The sequence below is a fragment of the Ostrinia furnacalis genome, unplaced genomic scaffold, assembly GCF_004193835.3.
Source record: "Ostrinia furnacalis isolate ACB-3 unplaced genomic scaffold, ASM419383v2 OfSCF6054, whole genome shotgun sequence".
Taxonomy (NCBI): Eukaryota; Metazoa; Arthropoda; class Insecta; order Lepidoptera; family Crambidae; genus Ostrinia; species Ostrinia furnacalis.
In genome coordinates, this window is record NW_021136293.1 from 368,032 (window position 1) to 391,811 (window position 23,780).

At 37.0% G+C, this 23,780-nt stretch overlaps 4 protein-coding genes across 8 annotated transcripts in view; 3 read left to right on the plus strand and 1 right to left on the minus strand.

Annotated features, from left to right (window-relative positions):
- Flo2 (flotillin-2) overlaps positions 1-23,780 on the minus strand; it is a 267,627-nt gene that overhangs the window by 67,490 nt on the left and 176,357 nt on the right. The window lies entirely within an intron of this gene.
- LOC114361905 (glucose dehydrogenase [FAD, quinone]) lies at positions 162-3,451 on the plus strand. Its single transcript, XM_028317119.1, has 3 exons — positions 162-1,632; positions 1,887-2,117; positions 2,492-3,451. Exons 1-3 carry the CDS (start codon positions 205-207, stop codon positions 3,410-3,412), a joined length of 2,580 nt encoding a protein of 859 aa, XP_028172920.1. The 5' UTR covers positions 162-204; the 3' UTR covers positions 3,413-3,451.
- On the plus strand, positions 7,683-15,415 carry LOC114361907 (glucose dehydrogenase [FAD, quinone]). Its single transcript, XM_028317122.1, has 4 exons — positions 7,683-7,789; positions 10,505-10,679; positions 13,219-13,349; positions 13,772-15,415. The coding sequence occupies exons 1-4, from the start codon at positions 7,703-7,705 to the stop codon at positions 15,347-15,349; spliced, it is 1,971 nt and encodes a 656-aa protein (XP_028172923.1). The 5' UTR covers positions 7,683-7,702; the 3' UTR covers positions 15,350-15,415.
- Positions 15,494-18,857, plus strand: LOC114361913 (glucose dehydrogenase [FAD, quinone]-like). Of its 2 annotated transcripts, XM_028317128.1 has the most exons (4): positions 15,494-15,579; positions 15,885-16,065; positions 16,408-16,544; positions 16,934-18,857. In XM_028317128.1, exons 2-4 carry the CDS (start codon positions 15,900-15,902, stop codon positions 18,440-18,442), a joined length of 1,812 nt encoding a protein of 603 aa, XP_028172929.1. In that variant the 5' UTR covers positions 15,494-15,579; positions 15,885-15,899; the 3' UTR covers positions 18,443-18,857. The 2 variants fall into 2 exon arrangements, with proteins under 2 accessions (XP_028172929.1, XP_028172928.1); XM_028317127.1 differs by having other exon boundaries at positions 15,494-16,065.

Here is a 23,780-nt window from a genome sequence, read left to right on the forward strand (position 1 = left end):
CAAAAAAGCAACACAATGTTAGGTGCAACGAAGTTTCTGCTGAGTTAGTTGTCATTCAACTCCATCCCATGCCAGTTGTAAGCAAGCGCGGCGTGTGCGCATATCGACATGTCTTCGAGCCCGGCCTCCTTCAGGCCGATCTTCTCGGGAACAAGGATCTTGTTTGGACTTCTTCCAGGACTTGGAACCTTAATAGTCCTGCGCATGGCCATACATCTCTACAGGCCAGACATAGAAGACGCGGAATACAGAGTGAGAGACCATCCATTCGATCAGCTGTACGATTGCTACGACTTCATTATCGTCGGTGGCGGCTCCGCAGGGTCTGTTCTGGCCAGCAGACTATCAGAAAACCCTGATTGGACGGTCCTGTTATTAGAAGCTGGCCAAGATGAAAACGTTTTATCTGAGGTTCCTGTTGTCTTCCCAATACTACAGATGTCGTCAATAGACTGGCAGTTTGCGACGGAGCCCAGTGACAGTTATTGTTTGGGCATGGTGGACAAAAGGTGTAAGTGGCCTCGCGGTAAGGTGCTAGGTGGATCCAGTGTTTTAAACGCCATGCTGTATATTCGGGGAAATAAACGCGATTACGACAATTGGGAACGGATGGGCAATACAGGCTGGTCTTTCAAAGATGTGTTCCCATATTTTCTAAAAGCCGAAGACATGAGGATACCTCAATATCAAAATGATCCGTATCATTCCACTGGTGGCCCTTTAACAGTGGAGTATTTTCGGTATGAACAACCTATAACACAGAAGATCCTGGAAGCAGGGGAGCAACTTGGATACAATATACGTGACGTCAATGGACCCTATCAAACGGGATTCACACGATCTCATGCTACAGTTCGAGAAGGTCTTCGATGTAGTGCTGCAAAAGCATACTTAAGGCCAGCCTCGAAAAGGCCGAATCTCCATGTAAGTGTTCACTCTTTAGTGGAAAAAGTGCTCATTGATGACAATTTAAAGGCGTATGGTGTGAGATTTGTAAAAAATAAGCAACAGCGAGTGATCAAAGCCAGCAAAGAAGTTATTTTATCAGCTGGCTCGATACAGTCTCCACAATTGCTTATGTTATCAGGAATAGGCGAGGCAGCACACCTTAAAGACGTAGGAATCTACCCACTAGTGGACCTACCGGGAGTGGGCAAGAATCTGCAAGACCACATAGCAATGGGTGGGCATTCGTTCCTGTTCGATAACCCATACAAGAATGGGACGGAGTATTGTTTCAATATAATGTCAGCTTTAAACGTTGGAACTCTTATTGATTTTGCGATACATAAAGAGGGGTATTTATACAGTATGATGGAAGCAGAAGCTATGGCGTTTATTAACACCAAATATCAAGACCCTGCAGAAGATTATCCTGATATACAGTTGTTTATAGCGCCCACAGCTGACAATATGGATGGTGGGTTCTTTGGGAAGAGAGCCAACGGATTGTCAGATGAGACATACGCCGAGTTGTATGAAGATATTTTGTTTGAACCCTCATTCTCAGTGGTGCCGCTGCTTCTCAGGCCGAAAAGTCGTGGGTATCTAAAGCTTCGTGATGGCAACCCGTTCTCTCCGCCACGCATTTACCCGAATTATTATTCTGATCCCCAAGACGTGAATGTTATGGTAAGTTTATTGTCAACTTTTAATCAAAGTTTATTTATTTTATATCAGAACGATTCGATAATTTTATAACTTGATTTGCGTATTAAACAAAGGAGATAATCATGTTCTCACGGTAACATATTTAAATTTTTAGGGATCTCCTTAAAACAAAGGCCGTCTTTGCCTTCTACCTAGTAGTTATAGATAAGTCTCATGCTTATATCCTATTTTTTGTACTGAAGGCATTTTATTATTTTTTATCCAAATATTTCCAGGTAGAGGGCGCCCGCATTGTCCAGCGGTTGTCAGAGCAGCCAGCTCTTCGGGCGCTGAACACACGACCAAACCCGAACCGCAACCCTGGCTGCAGGCACCATGACCTCATGTCCCACGAGCACCTGGAGTGCCAGGCGAGACACCACTCGCTGACCATATACCACCCGGTGGGGACCTGCGCTATGGGCCCGGCGAACGACCCGCAAGCTGTGGTCGACCCGAGACTGCGAGTGAGTATTCCTGATTAAAATTTAATCAAGCTCACTATTACTGACCTTCTCTGGCCACTTGACCTTCACTGGATGGTGGGTTATTATTGACGGTCAAGCTGTAGGTCTTGGCTACACAGGCGTTGTAGCGGTGGGAACGAGATATGGGAAAAGTGCCGTAAAAACCCCACTATTCAGCTTTAAAAGTAAGATAATTTTTCTTTGTATCGTCATCATTGTCAGGTCATTTAGTCCACACTATAATTTACCAAACTCAAATTACGCAACGATAATTACGTTAGCTAAATTAACCGCATCATGTTCAATGACCAAATTGCTGCATCAATTAAAAAGTACATATTAGACTTTCCTAGAATCAATTGTTATTTTTACAGGTATATGGCGTCAAAAGTCTGCGAGTTGTCGACGGAAGCATAATGCCCAACATCGTCAATGGCAACACCAACGCCCCCATCATCATGATTGCGGAGAAAGCTTCGGACATGATCAAAGAAGACTGGAGTGAAGCAAACGTAGATGATGCTAGTTGTTCGAGGACTTACAGTACTGCTTCATACTCAGCATACAAACAAGCTGAGGAAGAAGAAACTCCTGGCAAAGATTCTCCAAAAGCAACGCCTGATCTCTTTAGTGAAACAACTAGCCTCTTTCCCAACCTCCCTCTACACGATATCCACACAAATACCGCAAAAACAAAAACAACTGAACGTAAAAACGTAAACAAAGCTCGTACTTCTGAGGAAGATGACGTTAAAGAATATTTCGGAACACCAAAGATCGAAAAAAACCTTTATGCAAATAACAATAGAGACGAGGGCAAAATGTATGGCAATTTCTATCAAATTATAAATCCACAATTGGTAATACCTCCAAGAGCAGTTCAACCTTATCCTTACTGGGCTGTTAACCAAGACACAGACAGGCCGAAACCAAACTTAAGCAGGCCAAGTTCTTCAGCCAAGAGCAGCCCTAATGCTGGTACGACTGGCCGTAGCAGTTTGTTAGACCCTGATTCTGGTACAACTGGCCGTAGCAGTTTGTTAAATCATGATTATGGAGTAACTGGCCGTAGCAGTCTGTTCAATTTCAACAATAACCTAAAAGATATATTCAAAAAACCGCCTCAAATTAAATTCAAACCGTATTTACGAAGTAGGAACAATCTTGGCCCCACTTTATACAATAACGTTGAAGAAAAACCAGTGTACTATGAAACTGATGAAATAGTAACGCCGAGCGGTGAAAGAAAATGTCGAGTATGGTTGTACTACGATGGACAAAAATATATGTTGTAATTAGTACTAACTAGTACAATAGTTCATGTAATTTTTAAATACGAGTAGTTTTGGTTTAATATAAACTACTTATTTCAGTATTGCAGTATTTTGACTTACGAGTAGGTAGTGTAGGTACATTAATATGCTTCTGAATGTTATTGAACATAAAGAGTCAAGATATAGTTATACGTTATGTTATATAATGTCGATTACTTATTATTATAATATTTTTCTACTGATAAGTAAAATAAATCAACTATAATTATGAACCTATACCACAGAATAAGTAATAGTACAGGTACAGAAGGATTACTCCGCAAGACGATTTAAATAAATGCGAGTCTTGCTACGACGCGATACAGTGGAATTCAGCTCGCACAGCACTACGTACTTACAATTTTATTCACCTACAAGTTTTGTCTCTTTCTATCGCGTGCCTCTGAACTCTTCTTACGCTGCTAGGGTTGCTATGCTGTCTAGCACAGTAGATATATGAGTTGATTTATCTACTGTGTGCTTAGTGAAAAAATAGAATTAATCTACTTAGGTATTTGTAATGAGGTACGTATGTAGGTAAGTATTAGTGTTATTTTACCTTTGTAAAAATAACATTTTAAATATACCTACTTAGGATAAAAAAGTACTTATTTTAATACAATGTCTTCATTCATACCTATTTTAACATAAGACAAATAAATTAAACATACCTACTATCACAGAAGAAAGAATGACATCATACCTACCTACTTACTACGCAAACACGAAACGGCTACATCNACGGGCATGCAGTGGCTTATTCAAAAAACCTCTATTTAGGTATGTACTTATAGTCTTTGATTACAATACAACCTCACCCAGAAGGTGATTAGGTTGATGGAGCGAGGTTGCCCAGAAGGTGCTTGTTCATAGCTTGAAGAGTTTGGGAAAACGGATGATAGAAAATTCTGGGTTAGTAGTAGTTTCGCACGATTTTCCTTCGCATGAATGTGCGAAACGTCCCCTTTCAATAATATTTTTTTTAGCAGGCGTTTCGCCCGGATGTATTAAAAGTATTAAAATCGCGTGCGAATCGACTCTTTTTTTGAACTAGTAGTATGCGATTACTAGTTCTCATAGTTCTCAAAGGGGTCGATTCGCACCCGTTTTTAATACTTTTGATAAATCCGGGCGAAACGCCTGCTAAAAAAAATATTATTGAAAGGGGACGTTTCGCACATTCGTGCGAAGGAAAATCGTGCGAAACTACTACTAACCAAAAATTTCTGTGCTACTTTTTACAATGCTCATGTAAGAAATATCTAAAAGGTCTACGTACTTATAACATACGAAGAATGAAATTAGCACTTATTGTACAAGATAGTCAATTGTCACGAAATGTAAACAAACAAACAAACATAGTCCTACATCATAGGTAACTGCAACAAAACAATAGGAATGTTAAAAGAAAAGTGCACATAAATTTTTCAAAAACCATAAATCTTCTTAATTTGCTACTTCTAACGCTTATTTTACCCATGGGTAGGTAGGTACTAATAGAAGTGACCATCAAATAAGGTACACTTACTGACTGAGAAATAAAGGTCCTTGAGATGAGAACTAAGTAGGTATGCGTTAATCTATTACATTCCATTTATGATGACAACGCAGTAAATGGTCGCTGTCAGCCGGTCTATACTCAATGCAAGGCAATAATAATTTGCATACCCTATGGTTAATCTGTACATAATGAGGTCGGTAGATAGGTATTACACATTCCCACACACCATTCAATGACCCACAAACAGATATGACGTCATCGCGAAATGAAACAAGTGAATGATGATTAATGTTACAAAGTAGGTTTTGTACTGTTATGTGATTGACTTTATAGTCCAGTAGAATTAGCTTTTAAATCGGAAATAATTCCTACAAAAGAATTTATTGTTTTAATGGCTTCATTGGTTGCCCATTAAGACTCTCCTAAGTTTTCGACTTCGACGGAGTTGTGCTTAAGTGGCCCCCGAAAGAGGCATTTTTTCGGTTTTCCGGTTATACCGCGTAAAGGACTTACCCTATCAAAAAGTGGTCTTCATGACGGTTGAAGGACACTTAATTCTGCATTGAATAAGACCAAATTCATATGTTTTGGACAAACCGTTCTCGCGCTAAAGTTCGGCAAAGTAGAAAATATGCGTATAATNGATAATTATCGGATGTACCGCGCGGAGTGAGCCAGGCCTGCCTATACCGATCGACAATACAAGATTATTCTTGTTTTTATTTAACATTAAGAGCAAGATTTTTTAATAAGACAGAAAAAACTATTACGTATAAATTGCAAAATTACAGATTTTTGTGAATGTTTCTTAAAATAAAGTAGAATAATTATTTTTTTGTCGTTTAAAAAAATCTAATGTAAGCAAAGTACGACGACAGCACGTCAATCTAGGTAAGTACACATTTGTTAAACAAAATAGTATCAGATGCACAGTGTTATCAATCCATACACCTAGAACTAGGGCATGTAATATCGGAAGGTTTTCAATTCCGATATTGGATTCCGATATTAGATCTCAATATCGGAACTCCGATATTAATATCGGAATTGAGTTCAAGTGCTATAAAATTAATATTTGGTTATATTCGTAAGAATTCTAGATTATTTTCAATAAAATAATAAATTTAATCAAAATCTTTAATTTGATACAAAACAGCAACTTCATAAAATTGAAGTATTTTAAAACCATTTTTACGTTATGGGTTTCCATTGCATTTGGTTTTTTTATGTGACAAGAGGCAAACGAGCAGACGGATCACCTTATAATGAATGGTTACTGATAATGAGCCTATATGGACTAGAAATAATTAAAGTGTTTTTGTAAAATCACAGGTATCAAACAAACTTTTACTCCTTTATTATATTACCCTGTTATATGTTGTCGGAACGAATTTTAGAGTCATTCAAATCACGTGTTACAAAAATTGTAGAGTCATACAAACTTGATTATGCTTGTAATTTGTTCCTTTTTGATTATCGATGTACAACTCACAAAACCACGAGCCATCATCATCATCATGTCAGCAATAGGACGTCCACTGCTGAACACAGGCTCCGATGCTGATTTTCACAATGGCCGGTTGATGGCGGCCTGCATCCAGCGCCTTCCTGCTAGTCGGTCCACCTTGTGGTTATGAGTTCTACGCTGCACTTTCCGGTACGTGGCCTCCACTTCAGAACCTTGCTGCCTCATCGTCCGTCTGTTTTGCGTTAGCAGAACTGCCTTAGCAGAACCGTTGGAAGACCTTATCACAATGCTCGAAGACCTTAATCGAGTTTCCCAACAGGTAGGCCTTCGGATGAATATGGAAAAAACGAAGCTTATGTCGAATGTCCATGTTGCTCCTTACCCAGTTTCGGTTAGGAGCTCGATTCTCGAGATTGTTGACAAGTAAGTATGTCTATCTCGGACAAACGATCAGCTAGGTAGTTAGATGCAATTTCGAGAATGAGGTAAATCGTCGAATATAAAGACGTAAGTCTTCAATTAGTGTGTGTTACCAGTGATGATAATACGGCTCGAAAACGTGGCCTTTGAATATAGGGCACAACGTGCTATAGAGAGGATAAGCTTGGTGTTTCTTTACGAGATCTAATCAGAAATGAGGAGCTCCGTAAACTAACTAAGGTCGCTGACATAGACCGACGGATTAGCAAGCTGAAGTGGCAATGAGCAGGGCACCATAGTTCGCAGAACGGACGGTCTATAGTCCAGTAAAATTAATGTTTGAAAGGGAGTTGAGATGTATTTCTTTGTTGACCAAGTACCTATGGCAAATGCTAAAATTGATTTAGAACAAGTTTAAATTAACCATAAATAGTAAAGATATTAAAATATTTGCAGTAGAACAAAAAGACATGAGAAAATCATTGGTCTTTGCCAATCATGTAGTTTGGGCTTTGTGGCAGGTTGTGGCGAGTTTAAACGCTTTGTTTAAAATCTCAATTAAAACTTTTATCTGATTCCGATATTACGATATTGGGTCGCTCAATATCGGAATTGAAATATCGGATCTCGCAGTCCGAGATTCCGATATTACGAGATTCCGAGATTCCGATATTCATGCCCTACCTAGAACATAACTTTTACCGAGGAAAAAAGGATAGAAGGTGCAGAGTGTTTGTATCCATCGGAAGAAATTCGCAAAAATTAAGTTCATTCACCACGTACAGCCGAAACACAAGTTTCTTGCGACTTCCTTATTCCCAACGCAATAAGTGCGAAATTCAGTTCAATTTATGTTCCTATCAGTACGCAATCAGTGCATATTATGTGCAGTGGACCGGTTGTCAGTTCACTGTCAGCGCGCGCAGTAACCGCCGCATTCTGGTGCGTACGCGCAGCTATTAGTAAACGGGTGAGTTTAACTGTACAGCGAGAGTACATCAGACATTTTTCTTGCAAATTCGCTCTTATTACCAGTTTAAAAGAGTTCAAGTATTTAGCTTGATGTGCTGTATATACTTAACACTGTAATGGCGAAACCTAATTGGATTTATTGAGTTTTACTTTAGTGTATACTTTATTCAATACAAATTAACACTATTCTTTTTTATAAAAATATCGGTTCAATACTTTTAGACAAATGGAGTTTATTAGGTCTTAGAAGAGGTAAATTGGTTTAACGACTTTGAACGTCAGACTGGGTGATTAAAAACAAATTAAATTAAAAAATGCACACACAAAATTGACGTAAGTATTTGTCAAGACCATACCTACATAAAATTACTTATAAATATGTTCGCCAGGGGCTTCTCGGCGTGTTTGAATCGATTATGAAGATAAAGAAGCTTTGATCAATGATTTACTATGGTAGTTTTGAGTCCTAGAATTCGCACTAAAGTGGTATTTTCTGTTACTTATTTTCTAGAAAAATAGATTCCTCTAGACCAGTGTTCCGCAAAGGGTGTACCGCGGCACAATGGTGCACCGTGATCATTAGATGGTGTGCCTCTGAAAGATAAGGTTATCTTATAAAACTTATTTTTACTATATAAGTAAGGGTCATAATAATAAGACTAACAAATTGATTTTTCATTTGTGGTGTGTACCTCCAAAAAATTTCGTTTTCCTAGATGTGCCTTGAACACACAAATTTAGCGGAACACTGCTCTAGACAGGTATAATTATGTGATTTGCATCATGGTCGATGACCAAATCCGTGATCCGCCTCCCTAACCTGCAATTGGCATGTTTCCAGTAGACCACCGGTTTTTGTTTTTATCCTTAACTGAAGGTTTTTATAATTGTTATCCTCTTCTGTGTCTATAAAAAACTAATTTACTTGTATTTATACACTTGATATAATGTTGCTGTGCAAATAGAAGTACTTAATATACGTTTCTAACAAAATCTATGCAAACATTAAAGGAAAACCAATCTAGGTAATTCCTAAGGAAGTATACCTTGACACACACTTACACTTGAGCCGGTAAAGTGGTTTTGCAAGTGAATTGCTAAATGTTTCTGCATACTGTATAGCACTGTATGTAGGTACTTTGTATTAAGTAGGATTTATTTATGGTCTAGGGTACTTTTAAATCGAGGGCTATTAGTATTCATACTTCCTTTATTCCCTTGACACCACCAAAGGTACAGTCACAAACTCATTAGATTCAGATAGTCCTAGTTTTTCCAGGTGCAACAAATAGTGAAAATCACTTTGTATTGTAACTATGTTCCAAGTTAGATCAGGTAAAACTGACATTCATGGAAATTACATGATGCAATAAACATTTATGACTATGACTATGACTACTTTATAAAACCCTAAGGCTGGGTTGCACCATCTTACTTTAACTTTGACAAACGTCAAAAATATGTCAAACTCCATACAAAAACACCGGTTATCGTTATAGTTACGGTCAAAGTTTGGTGGTGCAACTATAAATTTTACACCAGCTGTTGCCCGTAGCAGTATGTATATCCATATGATACTAGCTTTCCGCCCGCGGCTTCGCCCGCGTGGAATTTTGTCTGTCACAGAAAAACTTTATCGCGCGCGTCCCTGTTTCAAAAACCGGGATAAAAACTATCCTATGTTCTTTCCCGGGACTCAAACTATCTCTATGCCAAATTTCATCAAAATCGGTTGCGAGGTTTAAGCGGGAAAGTGTAACAGACAGACAGACAGACAGACAGACAGACAGACAGACAGACAGACAGACAGACAGACAGAGTTACTTTCGCATTTATATATTAGTTGGGATTCACATTTCTATGATCTTATTTATCTAGAACTAACTTAAAACAGAGATCTTTACATGAGTTGTATAAACAAACCAAGATGAAAGTTATTCTTTATAACTTAATTACATACAAGAAACGTATTTGTGTTTCTCGTTGATAATTTTGATTGATGACTTACGAAGCTGCGTAGTTAACTATAAACTGTGATACTACAAGAGATATAGGAAGGAAGATACGAGAGTATATTTGCAAATTGCAATTTGCACTAATAAAACACCGCTAGGTAGACGCTTGACTAGATAGATACTCAGGGGTACACACAAACTTTTTCAAAACACGACAATTATTGTTGTACACAAAGTCAGAACAAAGTCAAAATGAAAGCCATTCAAAATAATGTTACCACCTCTCGTTCTCACCACTGCAAATCTTGTATTGGCAGTATCTGCAGTTGGGTCTCCAATGAAAACCCAACCAGTGAAGGTCAAGTTTGTCCCGACGGAAAGTTAAACTGCCATTGGACCCAACGAAATTAATAAGAAGAACATAAGAGTTCGAAGTTAAGGTTCGACTTCCCTCCGTTGCAAAGCGGATTGTAACCAAGCTGTTAGAAATTGTTAATTTGGCGCACAAAATATTTCAGTACTAGTAAACAAAAGACCGGTCCTGCCCGCATCCAAGTACTTCTCACGTCCTTCACCAAAATGTCTGTCCTAGTGGAACCTAGGACTGGTCGTTGAGAAAATCCTTGAGAGAGGCATTTGTCCAGCAATATAAGTCATTTGGGTGAAACGATCGAAAGAATTCCAACTCTAAATGGTGCCAAGAAAGATCCCAGCTCTCTTCAGCAGCACTCATTAAACAGTAGCTTATCAAATTCCAGGATAAACTCAAGATGTCGTGGGCTTGCGATCCAGCGATCACCTCCACCGTACTGGACAGTTTCCAGGGCGTCGGTCCAATGTTCGTGCAGAGTGTGCAGACCTTCCTGGCAGCTCAGTGTGCGCTGACAGGCGACCATTTGTGGCCTCCTGACGCTACGGACGCAGTTATACAAGGTTTGTGTAGAGTTGTTGATAGCTATAGTCTTCTTCTTCTTCTTTTGTTTAATGGCAATCAAATTAAGCTAATTTCAATCAATATTTATAGCCTGACCAGGAACATAAAAACCCTCGCCATGTTGCGGAAAACTAATGGTACTAATTTCTTTTAATGGCAACAGTAACTGAAAACTTCATTGACATGTCACCTTGCATGTCAGTCTATTGTTGTCAAAGTGTAAACAAACTTTATTTTAAATGTGTGCAATTGATTTTGTGAATTAAATTGCTAAAATATTTTTATAGTCGTGAAAGAAAAGTGGTTCACGGTGTGTTAATGTATTTGTCGAAGAGAAATACTAAGGGTTCGGACAATATTTTCATTGAATAATGTTTCAGACAAAGGTTGTCAAACTGACTGACATGTTTATCGTATAGTACAGTCCACTATGAAAATTAGCTGTAGTCTGTTTCAACTACCCATTTTAAAGTTTCTTGTTACTTTCTAAGTTTTGAATTTTATGGAATTGGGAAAGAAGTACCGAGTTTGAAGCGTTCATGAGCAGACATTGCAGTTGAATATTCAAGTTCTGAATTTGATTATTGATGAATAATAAAATAAATCCTACTAGCTCGATTGATGGTTTCATTTAATTTATTTAAACCAGGTTACCTTTAATAATATTTTTCGTTCATTTATGAAAATATCAAATTAGCCCGTAATCCTGAATCCTGATACATAAATTTAGCCTATTAATTTAACACATGTACGACTGTACTCAGTGTTGCACTATCAAATGCAATTGAAGCGCCTCTATGCCAGGGTTTTTATGTTCCTGGTCAGGCTATAACTTGACATTAAAATGTGCACAAATATAGTTACGAGTATAGTGGATAGTTCTGGTGACTTATAAAAAGTTTGTAAATTGACTATAGCTACGAGTAAGTTGTCAAAACTACACTATCCTATAGATTTTCTAAGGCAAAGGGAACTTAATAACGTTACTTGGTAGTTTCCGAAAATAATAGACTGTAATACCTCTTGACTGAAGACTCCCGACTCAACTCAAGCGATGTAGAAAGCTGCGATTAATGTCGGATTTTACAAAAAACTGAAAACAAGCTCGGTTTTCAGGGTAAACAATAATTATACTTTCTTAGTTAAAGTAAAGTAAAGTAAGTAAAAGTATTTTATTTGCCAACAAAAAATTTACAGTCTGTTTATCTAGCGGCTGCTGCACGAAGCTGTGCTTGTGTCGCGGCAGCCTTGTAACACAGGTTAACAATGTTGATAAAATATAGTGAGGACACACGGTACATGGCAATTAACAGTTATTAAACTCTTAAGATAACTAGAATATTTTTTACTTAGACTAAACAAAACTAAACAAAAAGTTAACTTGTTAATCTTTGTTAAAATTCGTATCTCTAGCTTCAGCACTAGACTTCGTCCGTGTATATTAAAGAAAGAAAGAAAAATGTTTATTTGGTCCAAAACAAGTGTAAAGTGACATATTCCACTTTTATCTACACTGTGAATTAATGCAATAAAGTATTGAGTATTGAGCACCCGCCCAAATAGCACGAGCACTAAATAATAGCTCTAATAACGCCTAACTAAATTATTATTGCCCTATCTAATGAGATATCTTCTAATAGTTTTTGAGTGAAACAACATCTACTATCATCTATCAATTTATACTTTATCCCAATGATGGAAGCTTAAGAAAAGCCTGTAATTTTTAATAACAACCGGATTAAGGATACTCTCAAACGAATAAAAACACGTACTTATACTATAAATATAATAATAAAGATTAATACATAATAATGACGACATTACAGAGTAAATAAGGAATACTTGCTGCTAGAATAATAGAATACATGATAATTATTTATTCACTTTATTACACCTATCAGTGTAGTAATGTTTTAATGCTGTTAATAATAATTACTTAGCGTAATTAAACAGTGAATGAACATGACCGTAAAGAAGTTATTTAACTCGAATGATTATAAATGCAAGTTGTATTTATTGTTTACCCAGATTAAAACATGGTTAAAGGTCAAATGCAATCGTACTTTACGAGAGAATGAAATTAATGCGTTTGTATTCCTCACATTATCCTTGTTTATAAATTGTTTGGAAAATAATGCTAATCTTTTCATCAGCGTGCTTGTCTAGAAAATGATTGATACAAAACAGGATAGTTTAACAATTTTATTATCAGTCCTGTATGTAAAGACAGACCATTAATAGTGAAATGAAGCGCCTTCTTAAATGTAATAGCGCTATGTTTGCTAGCGACGTGTTTGCGCAAGACACATTGATTGGTTTTGGTGTTAAAAAGGTGATTTCTCGTCATCAGCTGTCTTACAAGCTCATTTACAGACAAACTTGACCTTCACATAAGGCACTGCACATAAGAATATATTTTTTTCTTTGTAAAAATCATCTCTATATGTATAAAGAACACGGTGGGTCTTAAGCTTTACATGCCATCGCATACATAAAATATTCTTTTCAACACAACCTTTTTCTTTAAATTCATTTCAGATCCTGAATACGACTTCATAGTGGTTGGCTCGGGGTCAGCAGGCTCCGTGGTGGCGAATCGGCTAAGCGAGGTGACAGGGTGGAAGGTGCTGCTCGTGGAGGCTGGTGGGAATCCCACTATCACCACTGAGGTAAATAAATTTACTGCCTGCTGCTGTCTTTCCCTAACACTATAATCCGGGCCTTTTAAAGGCGAGAGTGAATAGGCACTTACAGGGCAGATAATTTACCATCCAGCACTGCATCTCACTTAACACCAGGTGCGATTGCTGTCAAATACCTGCCTTGTTATGCATAGAAAAATAATACAGGAAAGAAATGAATTTAGTCTAGGAGTGACTTATTCGCGAAACGACTAATATTCATGAGGCAAAAGAACAGAGGTGGAATTTTGTAAAGCAATCTTATTCATTTGACAGTTTAAAACGTACGATAAATTCTGTATAACAAGTTTGACAGAATATAGCGTACGTTTTGATATGTGAATACGATTGCTTTACACAGTTGCACCTCTGAGGTGGATAATTTCAAATATGCTAAATTCTCATTTCAGGCTCCATTGTTGTTCTACAACAATTTGGATAGCCCAGAAGATTGGGGGTACCGAATTCAGTCTCAAGGAGTTTGTAGAGGTTATAAAGAAAACAGATGCGCCTGGCCTAGGGGAAAGGTTCTAGGAGGCTGCAGCAGTATCAATGGAATGTTCTACGTACGAGGCAACAAAGCTGACTACGACGAATGGGCAGCAGCAGGCAACCAAGGGTGGAGCTACGAAGAAGTCCTTAAATACTTCAAGAAAAGTCAAAACTTCACCAGCGAACTAACTGAAGATATAAAAGAATATCACGGCACTGGCGGCTACTTAAGCGTAGAAAATGATCCAAATATTCATATATTTGAAGAAGCTATACTAAAAGCTAACAATGAACTCGGTTTCAAGACATTATCAGACGTCAACGGTGACTCACAAATTGGAGTTGCTAAAGCATTTTGTACAATCAAAAATGGGGTTCGACAAAGTACAGCACGTGCATTTCTTAGCCCAATCAAAGATAGGAAAAACTTTCATGTAATCAAAAATGCAATAGCTACCAAAGTTTTGTTCAAACCCAACACAAACATTGCAAGTGGAATAGTTATTCATAAAAACGGAAAAGAAATAACCGTAAATGCTAAAAAGGAAGTAATTCTTTCAGCGGGTGCTATAAATACGCCTCAATTACTGATGTTATCTGGAATCGGACCATCTAAACATTTACAAGAATTAAATATTAACGTCAAAGCAGATTTACCTGTTGGAGAAAATTTACAAGACCACGTTTTCGTTCCGTTTTATTTTTCGTTTCCAGGACCCAAAAATTTGACCTCTATAGAAAATGTAGCGAAGCAATTTATCAGTTATATTACCGAACAAAAAGGAGCCTTTTCTAACATCAGCCCACATAGAATTATTGCTTTTTATAATACTGCAGATGCAAGTTCCACCATCCCTGATGTACAATTCCATTTTCTCGTGTTTCCCCCAGGTTTATTCAAGATAGTTGACGTACTCGCCAAACATAAAATAAGCGATGAAATTCAAAGGCAATATCGAAAGATAAACGAAGATAATTTCGTGATGATCATTTATGCAGTCTTATTGAGACCTGAGTCGAAAGGAAAAATTTTGCTTAAGAGCAATGACCCTCATGAACACCCGTTGATTTACGCAAACTATTTCGAGAAACAACAAGATTTGCAGACGGTAATGAGAGGAATCAAAGATCATATTTTAAGATTTGGTGACACTCAAGTTTTTAAAAATATGGGTATTAAATCCAACGTTTTAGACTTAGATGCATGTCGAAAATATGCAACAGATACAGATGATTTTGTAGAGTGTTACTCCAAACAGATGACGTTTTCTTTGTACCACCCAAGTGGTACAGCTAAAATGGGACCTTTACACGAGTCCTCTACGGTGGTAGACCCTGAACTTAGGGTGAAGAATGTAGAGAGGTTAAGGGTAGCAGATGCTAGTATAATGCCAAATATTGTTAGAGGTAATACGAATGCACCGACAATAATGATAGGGGAAAAATGCGCTGACATGATAAAACAAACTTGGTTACAAGGACATACCGAATTGTAAATTGAATTGTAATCGTGGTGCTGGTAACTATTTTAAGACTGAATAAATGTACATATTTGATCTCGTTTCGTTTCTTTTTGTGTCCTGTAAGACAGAGTATTGTTATAAACCGTGACGCAGGGTTATTGTTGCTCTGCAACGTGATTTTATCTAAAGCTGTGAATATAACTTCACGAACAATACACTAAGAAGGACGCCTGGATTTCTGGAATCACTTCACTGTGACTACTGTGAGTAACACGTTGTATACATTTAATATTACACATTTGAAACTGTTAGTAAAATACTCTCTCTAGTCATCAGCATTGGGATGAACTTAAGCAAATATTAGAAAAATGATGTAGTGGCTAGAACCAGGCATAGTAGTTAATTGGATTTACTGGGAAAAAATATTGAGGACACTTTAATAAGAAAATTTAATCCTGAGTTGTGAAATAGGTACATTTGTAGTTAGTTACTGATGAAAAAATTGGCATAATAAATCCAATCTGACGACAAATGGTGTTTCTAAGTACGATTACTGAAACCATTTCAGTGATAAAATAAATTAATGGAAGGTTTGCAAGCCAACATCACAGCGACATGTCCTTCGGCGTTCCACGGCGCAACAGGCCAGCTGTTTGCAGCCGCAGTGGCGACTGTGGTTGCTGCCCATTGCACCATGTTCGATGGCTACCGATGGCCGAGGGACAGAGCTGAAGAGGTCATTCAAAATGGTATGTAAATCAACCTACTATTAAATTACAGATTTTTTTCAATTGATTTTAAGAAGACTTGTAATAAAGTGCTTAGTTGAAATTCTTCATTTGTCAATTGTGCTCTCCTAAATCTTATTTACTCTTGACGTCACATACGAGTAAGTCGTGGGGAGCTGTGTAATGTGACGCATCTCATAGTGATATATTTTTTAGTAGTAATTCGCAGTTTACTTTAGTATTTATTGTGTGCCTATTTAGTTGCCCTGTCTTACTGCAACAACGTACACGACGAAAATAATAAAAAAACAAGTTCTCAAAAGAATTATTCTGTTCTCAAAGAGATTTGCCCCTACTTTTCAGGACCAACATCTTTCGACTTCATAGTGGTGGGAGCAGGGACCGCCGGGTCAGCGCTGGCCGGGCTTTTGGCGGAGTCCTACCCCTCCTGGTCAATTCTCCTGGTTGAAGCCGGTGACGACCCTGGACTGAATAGTGAGGTGAGGAGCTTATTACTACATAGTAACTAGCTGTTCCCACCATTACACAGAATTTGGGATTTGACAAAAGGTAGTTAAGTAAATTATGTGTTATGCTGATTTAACATTGTAAAGTTACACTAAAATCAGTTCAGCAGTTTATACGTGATGGTGTAACAAACATTCATCCTTAGTCCTTACAAACATTGTTTATAATATTAGTATGCAAATTAAAATACTTTTGAAATAAAAAAATACCCTACTTCTAAGTCTAATAGTTTGAGTTGGAAAATATTGTTAAGTATTAATATTTGGTTACTAATTACGTATTGTTTGGAAACAAATGTTTTTACAAATGAAAACGCGCATGACTAAGCAAATACATACTCGTACTTCAATATTTGTTACAGGTCCCAGCGTTTCTCTTGTACAACCAAGACATCAGCTGGGGATATAAAACGAAAGCAGACAACAAGAACTGTTTGGGATCTGTAAATCAGCAATGTTTATGGAGCAAAGGGAAAGCCATGGGTGGTTCAAGCTCCATCAACGCCATGCTATATGTCCGAGGACACCCAAATGATTTCCGAAATTGGGAAAAATCTGGAAACCCTGGATGGTCGTATGAAGAAATTTATAAATATTTCGAAGCTATAGAGCAGAAACTAAACTTATCGTCATACAAATATAACGATTTTTCATGGTACGACATTTTAGATGAAGCGTATAAGGAACTGGGTTTAACTAAAAGTCGAGTAGATAAAAATGAAAGCCAGATTGGGACTAGGGTAACAAAACTACTAATAAGTAATGGCAAAAGACTGAATACGGCAAAAATCTATTTAAAGGAAAGAGACAATTTATACGTTATGAAGAACACGATGGTACAAAAGGTTATATTAAATCTCAAGAATAATATGGCTACAGGCGTTGAACTTAGACATCGAAACGGAATTGTTATGCAAATCAAAACTAACAAAGAAATTATACTATCAGCTGGATCTATAGCGACCCCTCAAATACTTTTTTTGTCAGGTATAGGCCCGAAACTACATTTGAATGAAAAAGGAATACAAACCTTGATTGAATTGCCAGTAGGACAAAATTTACAAGATCATGTACTTGTTCCTTTAGTTTTTAAAACAAACCAACATACTGTTATCACACTTGAAATGAAGATATCTATGCTATTGGAATACATGTTTACTAAGACCGGGTTTTTATCTAACATAGGACTGGTAGATTATATGGGTTTCATCAATACTAATCATAAAAATGATACTCCAGATATACAATATTTTCACATGTATTTTACAAAAAGCGACGACACATTAAGAACTAATTTAGCCGGTTTTGGATATAACGAAGAAGTTATCAGTGCAATAACTGCTATCAACAAGAACGATGATATCTTTGGAGTGTACCCTACGTTACTGCATCCGAAATCTAAAGGTGAGATAAAATTAACTAACTCATATCCTGGAACAGCGCCTGAGATTAATTCAAACTACTTCCATGACCCTGATGACATAGAAACTTTTCTCAGAGCTATAAAAGAAGCAAGGAAATTACAACAAACAGAAACACTTAAGAAATTCGAAATAGAACTGGTCCCTCTAAAACTATCAGGTTGTGCTGGTTTCGAGTTTGATTCCGAAGAATATTGGACATGTTACATTCGTCACATGGCAGTAACAATATTTCATCCTGTAGGCACGGCCAAAATGGGTCCGAAAGATGACACCACATCAGTGGTAAATGAACGTCTTTTAGTTCATGGATTGAAGAATCTGAGAGTGGTAGATGCTAGTATTATGCCGAGCATAACAAGTGGTAATACCATGGCGCCAACATTGATGGTAGCAGAAAAAGCTTTCGACATGATTAAAAAGCAGTACGAATTTCGGGATGAGTTGTAAGTCAAATTACCACTTTCTACATCTTATACATAATACTTATTGATTAATACAAAGTAATTAGATATTACTAAGCGCTTCGCAATCTGAACTAAAGAATGTCCTTCAGGCCACTACGTAAAGTCAGGTCAAACAGGCATTGGTGTCATGACACGCAAGTGGCCGTAGAGTGTCAAATTGCAAGAGTAACTTGAGACAAGGGCCGACCTTGTATTGTATTGCTATTTTCTTGTAATCTTGAGAAGGTGCAGGTGTAACATAGCAAATAGTGATAGTTTGACTCTATAAGCTTCTATTAGCTCTACTAAAAATAAATAAATATCTGAATACTAAATGTATTTTTAAAGGTAAACCAAGCCCAACATGCACTGCTCACTTATCAGGAAGTTTCAACTGTGTTTTTCTGTGATTTTAGTGAAGACTAGTAAATACTATGTATGTATAAGAAAGAGCATGTATTTTCGCAATAAAATTGTTAGTTTTAATTTTTTTGTTGACATTGTTAATTACGACATTCAAGTATGAGTAAGATATAAATAAATATAATTAGTAAACGGGTCAGAAGTTAAATCTGAGAGTTTAGACGTATTCAGGGTTCCGTAAGCACCTGTGGGGGCCAAGCCAACGAGTTCATCGGTGACAGTTGTGATTTTCACATTATTATTTATGTATTTCTATCATGTAAGTACTTTTTTATTTAAAATTGACGGTTTTTGTATTACACTAAAAGTTGGAAGTTTTGTGTAATGTGCATTAAATATGTATCACAATCTGTCTACGGCTGGGTTGCAGCATCTCACTTTAACAAACGTCAAAAATCTGTCAAACTCCATACAAAAACATCGGTTATCGATAAAGTTACCGTCAAAGTTAGGTGGTGCAACTCAGCTTCTTATTAATGATGGTCCCCTAAAGAATTGTGTTTTTGGAGGAAAAGTGCATGGTGTTCCATCGTACAACGAGGTACGGAACCTGACTGATACTGTCCCGACTCGCACTTGATGGATTTTTGCTGAATTTTCACGTTACTTTTGACACCAAAGTTCAAAGTTTATTATTATTTCAAACAACTGCCTCTCCAAACCTCTCTAGGTATCGCATGTTAGCTAATTTAAACAATATTGTAATAAATACAAATTGAAATGAACCGTCCAAAATATTATAAATGGAGATGATTTACTCATGTGGCAATTTAGACAAACAAAGGTGATGTAAAATGTAACTATGGTTTAGCTACAAATAGCTTTGTATTTAATATACACAGTATATTATATTAGTGTAACTAAGAAGTGTGGTGTTTGGCTCAAGATTTATAAAGGACTCAGCATAAAAGGTAAGAGCCACTGGCATTGGTGGGTTAAGTATTTTTCCAATAAAATTACTTGTTACTAAAATGGATGCGACAAGACTCATTAAATAATGACGTTAATAAATTAATTCAAGCTGATTATTGTGATCATATTGTGAATTCTTTCATAAATGTTGATAAATTAGACAAAAGATCAAAGTAGGTACACTTCGATCAAAAACTACATTTTTATGTTCATTTTGAATTTATTTTGGCCCAGAATGGGAGTTTAAAGTTAAATTCAATTAATAAGAGCGCTTGCTTTTAGGCTTGTAGCCATAAAACTAGTAGTCGTCTGTCAGTTTAATAATATGTAACATACCTTTTTCACAAAAAGACTGAATTTAATTATGTTCTTTTGAAACTGATAGTGAAAGTGGTAAATCAATTCTTATGTAATAACGCAACATTTGGCAACTGTTGCGATGCCGTGTGCGCGGGCGCAGGGTACAATCTTCAGCGCTTTTGTAATACGTGGACTCGAGACGAGTACACTTATTTTTATGTTCTTTTCGTGTATGAAGAGAGTAGAGACTGTTTACAACATGATATTTTACTTTGAAATAATCCACACACACATTAGAGTATGTGCGGGAATACTCTTCATAATGTCTTGATAGAAATAAGAACCTAGGCTCATAGCGTAAAGTGTGTGTTACTTTAACTTTTGAAATCCTGCCTGAGGCACTATTTTCAGCTGAAAAATCTGCTTTGATAATAATTTAATAATAATAATTTTATAAGACGCTTGTTTACTATCAATTTTATCAAGATTTAATAAATATAACCTACTTTAACTAATTTGGGGAAAAGACAATATTATTGTGGACATCTTACATGTATGCTAAGTAAAAGTACTCGTATACTTTTATGCGAAGCCCTGCCCATAATAATATTACGGTCACTGAACTTTTAACACGTTCGATAACTTGTCGCGAAAGTTACTTAATAAAGTTGCAAAGTAGAGCTTTTGGGACTAATGACCCAAATTAAATGATAAGACACTTAAGCGTAGTTGCTCTCGATCAATCTCTAAGGATGTTACTTAGTTTAAAGGATTTATGGTGAAGTTAAGCAGCAAATCGAACGCACAGCGCTGAATAGAGCTCTGTGATTGCTTCGTGTGTGTCACGAGCACTGTGAGACCTCATAGTACCTAATGTTCGTGAAGACGGGTGTGAGTTAGGGTGCCCAGAAAACGCCTATTGTCTGGTGTTCTTAAAGTCTAAGATTGCTTCACGTTTAGTTCTTTGATTTTGAGGATAGATACTAAAATTACTTCACCTTTAGTCGTTTGATTTTATACAAAACTATAGAACAATTATTTACCTATTTACTCGAAGTTGTCAATAATTCTTTATATCTACTTGTCCAACGACCATTATATGCCAATCCAACGGCAATACTTTATACGAATGCTAAAATTAACAACGTGTTTCGGAAATAAAGTTTCGCATCATTCATAGGAGATTACGTATGCGTTTATTGCTAAAGCTATCATTTCGCAAAACGATCGTCCAAAGGTTGGTACATGTTTCGGCGCATGTACGCGAAGACTTTGTAAAAGGAGTCAAAGTCTAAGGGGAAAGGACAACCCTAACAGTTGGAGTCATCACAAATCAAAGATCAAAAAGGTCAATACTAAGAGACTTACGCCCGTTTTCACCATCTATCCCTAATTTTTATGTGACCCCTATGGTAACACTCAACAAGAATTTTGTTTTCATAGGGGTCACTTAAAAGTTAGGGAACGGGCATTAACCCTACTCCCGTCATATTTTGAAACTTTATTCCCTTGTCTTATGGGCCAAAAACAATAAAAAATTTGGACTTGTTATGTCAGTTAAAGGCTTCACTAACAGCCAAATGAAGACAAATAATATCAAAGCCAAATGAAGACAAATCCCAACTAATCCCAACTAATATTATAAATGCGAAAGTAACTCTGTCTGTCTGTCTGTCTGTCTGTCTGTCTGTTACGCTTTCCCGCTTAAACCTCGCAACCGATTTTGATGAAATTTGGCATAGAGATAGTTTGAGTCCCGGGAAAGAACATAGGATAGTTTTTATCCCGGTTTTTGAAACAGGGACGCGCGCGATAAAGTTTTTCTGTGACAGACAAAATTCCACGCGGGCGAAGCCGCGGGCGGAAAGCTAGTAATAACATAAGGTGCACCAATTCTACGGCAGGAGGAAATACTATTTCAATCCTCAAAAATTATTACCATGATGTTGCATTTTTAAAATTTTAAAAAATCTTTTACTACTCTATGTCTATCATTCCACCAATGGATCGAGTCGTTAGACCTACCTAAGGTAAATAGTAAGCGTTACAATATAAATTTACTATTGCATTTTTAAATTGAAATTACGCCAAATCCCTTGCCAACAAAGAATACTGATACAATCTAATTGATCTAAGTTATTACAAGGATGGTTGAATGTTCACTTTCCTGCCTAAATCGATTTTAATTGTACTTTGTGTCCTGCATTGTGTAACTGAGGAACTTAATCGTAGATAGCAAGTAACTTCCATTTTTAGGTCATTAAACTTCATTGTAACTATATTATTAACATTGTTAGTTCATTAAGTCGTTAAAAAGTGATGTTATTTACATTACACATTACTCAACCCAACTTTTCGACTGTATTATGGCTTATTTCACCATTGCTTCAGCAGATCTTAGCAGGACATACCCCACCACAGTTTTCCACTACCGCAACTCCTGTATAGCCAGGATCTACCAAGTGGCCTTCAATGAAAACCCACTGGTTGGGTAAACCCACAAGTCGAGCAATTCGGGGGGATATCTGTCTTGGAACTCTCAATGAATTTAATCAGAAGATTAGGTAAGAGTTCGAAATATAATATCGACTTCCCTCCGATGCAAGGCGGGAGACAAATGACTGTTGTGCCTATGATTCCCCGCAGCCTACATAATTTTAGTCGGCCGATAGTTGGGCCCGATTCTAATTTGTATGAAGAATCGACCGATATCAATTTGCGCACTTTCATACATGTCCATACTGATTAACATTCCGACCCAACTATCGGCCGACAAAATGTCTGCAGCTAGGCTAAAGGTATTAAACTGATTTAGTAGGTGGAAAGATAATACGCGACTCAGATGAAAGAGCCACGTTAATGGCATATAATAATAATAGTGGCACGCGTTGAAATTACCAGAAAATCTGCAGCTGCCGTGTTCGGATCCAATAAAGATAAAAATGCCATAATCATTGGAAGTGGAAGGAATAAAAGAGGTATTTTCGGAGTTAATAGGGTCTGTGTTCGAACATTGCGAACCAAATCACGGTTGCTTATTGCGGTTCGGTTCGCACGGAATGTTACGCGATCCTCGCCTTACAGGAGTTGCCCTTCAGCTATATAATATACGGTTGGCATCAAGTGCACATGTCCTTATTATAGCCATTCCATTGCCACACGCGTTGATAGAATTATACATTCAATTGTTTCGGGACCAATCGTGAAATTTAAATCAATATGTTCACACAGCCTCTATCTGTTGATAAGATAAACCTTATTCAGTCAGTAAAATAGAAAATATTCAAGAGCAGTTGACAAAACTACTACCTAGAGATTGGAACCTACTAAGATTGGAATGAATAAATGAATAAATATTACACTGCGCTATTTAGACACCAAATAAGCAGTTTTGTGCTAAGGGTGCCAGACAACAGATAAACATATCAATGTACTTTTTTCTTATTACATATTTTTTGTACTATGCGAGGATCGAAACTGAGACTTCTGACATAGTAATATTAGTAGTCCAATATGCGAACTACTCAAGACGAAGAAGGGATAATTATTACTATCGATACATACTCGTAACTTTCAGTTTGTAGATCAACCAATATCTATCTATCAAAAGTGAATCATGACGGTGCATATTTTACACAAACCTCTTGAAGTTACAAGAGTTATTGCATGCGACACATTTACATAATGCCACAGGAAGTTATTAAGAA

Excerpts from the sequence above, each read along its gene's own strand:
- LOC114361905 (XM_028317119.1), top strand. The coding sequence starts at position 205 with ATGGCCATACATCTCTACAGGCCAGACATAGAAGACGCGGAATACAGA. Across the intron at positions 1,633-1,886 it reads CCCAAGACGTGAATGTTATG|GTAGAGGGCGCCCGCATTGT; the intron begins GTAAGTTTATTG and ends AAATATTTCCAG. Across the intron at positions 2,118-2,491 it reads TGGTCGACCCGAGACTGCGA|GTATATGGCGTCAAAAGTCT; the intron begins GTGAGTATTCCT and ends TTATTTTTACAG.
- LOC114361907 (XM_028317122.1), top strand. The coding sequence starts at position 7,703 with ATGTGCAGTGGACCGGTTGTCAGTTCACTGTCAGCGCGCGCAGTAACC. Across the intron at positions 7,790-10,504 it reads GCGCAGCTATTAGTAAACGG|GATAAACTCAAGATGTCGTG; the intron begins GTGAGTTTAACT and ends ATCAAATTCCAG. Across the intron at positions 13,350-13,771 it reads ATCCCACTATCACCACTGAG|GCTCCATTGTTGTTCTACAA; the intron begins GTAAATAAATTT and ends TTCTCATTTCAG.
- LOC114361913 (XM_028317127.1), top strand. The coding sequence starts at position 15,900 with ATGGAAGGTTTGCAAGCCAACATCACAGCGACATGTCCTTCGGCGTTC. Across the intron at positions 16,066-16,407 it reads TGAAGAGGTCATTCAAAATG|GACCAACATCTTTCGACTTC; the intron begins GTATGTAAATCA and ends CCTACTTTTCAG. Across the intron at positions 16,545-16,933 it reads ACCCTGGACTGAATAGTGAG|GTCCCAGCGTTTCTCTTGTA; the intron begins GTGAGGAGCTTA and ends TATTTGTTACAG.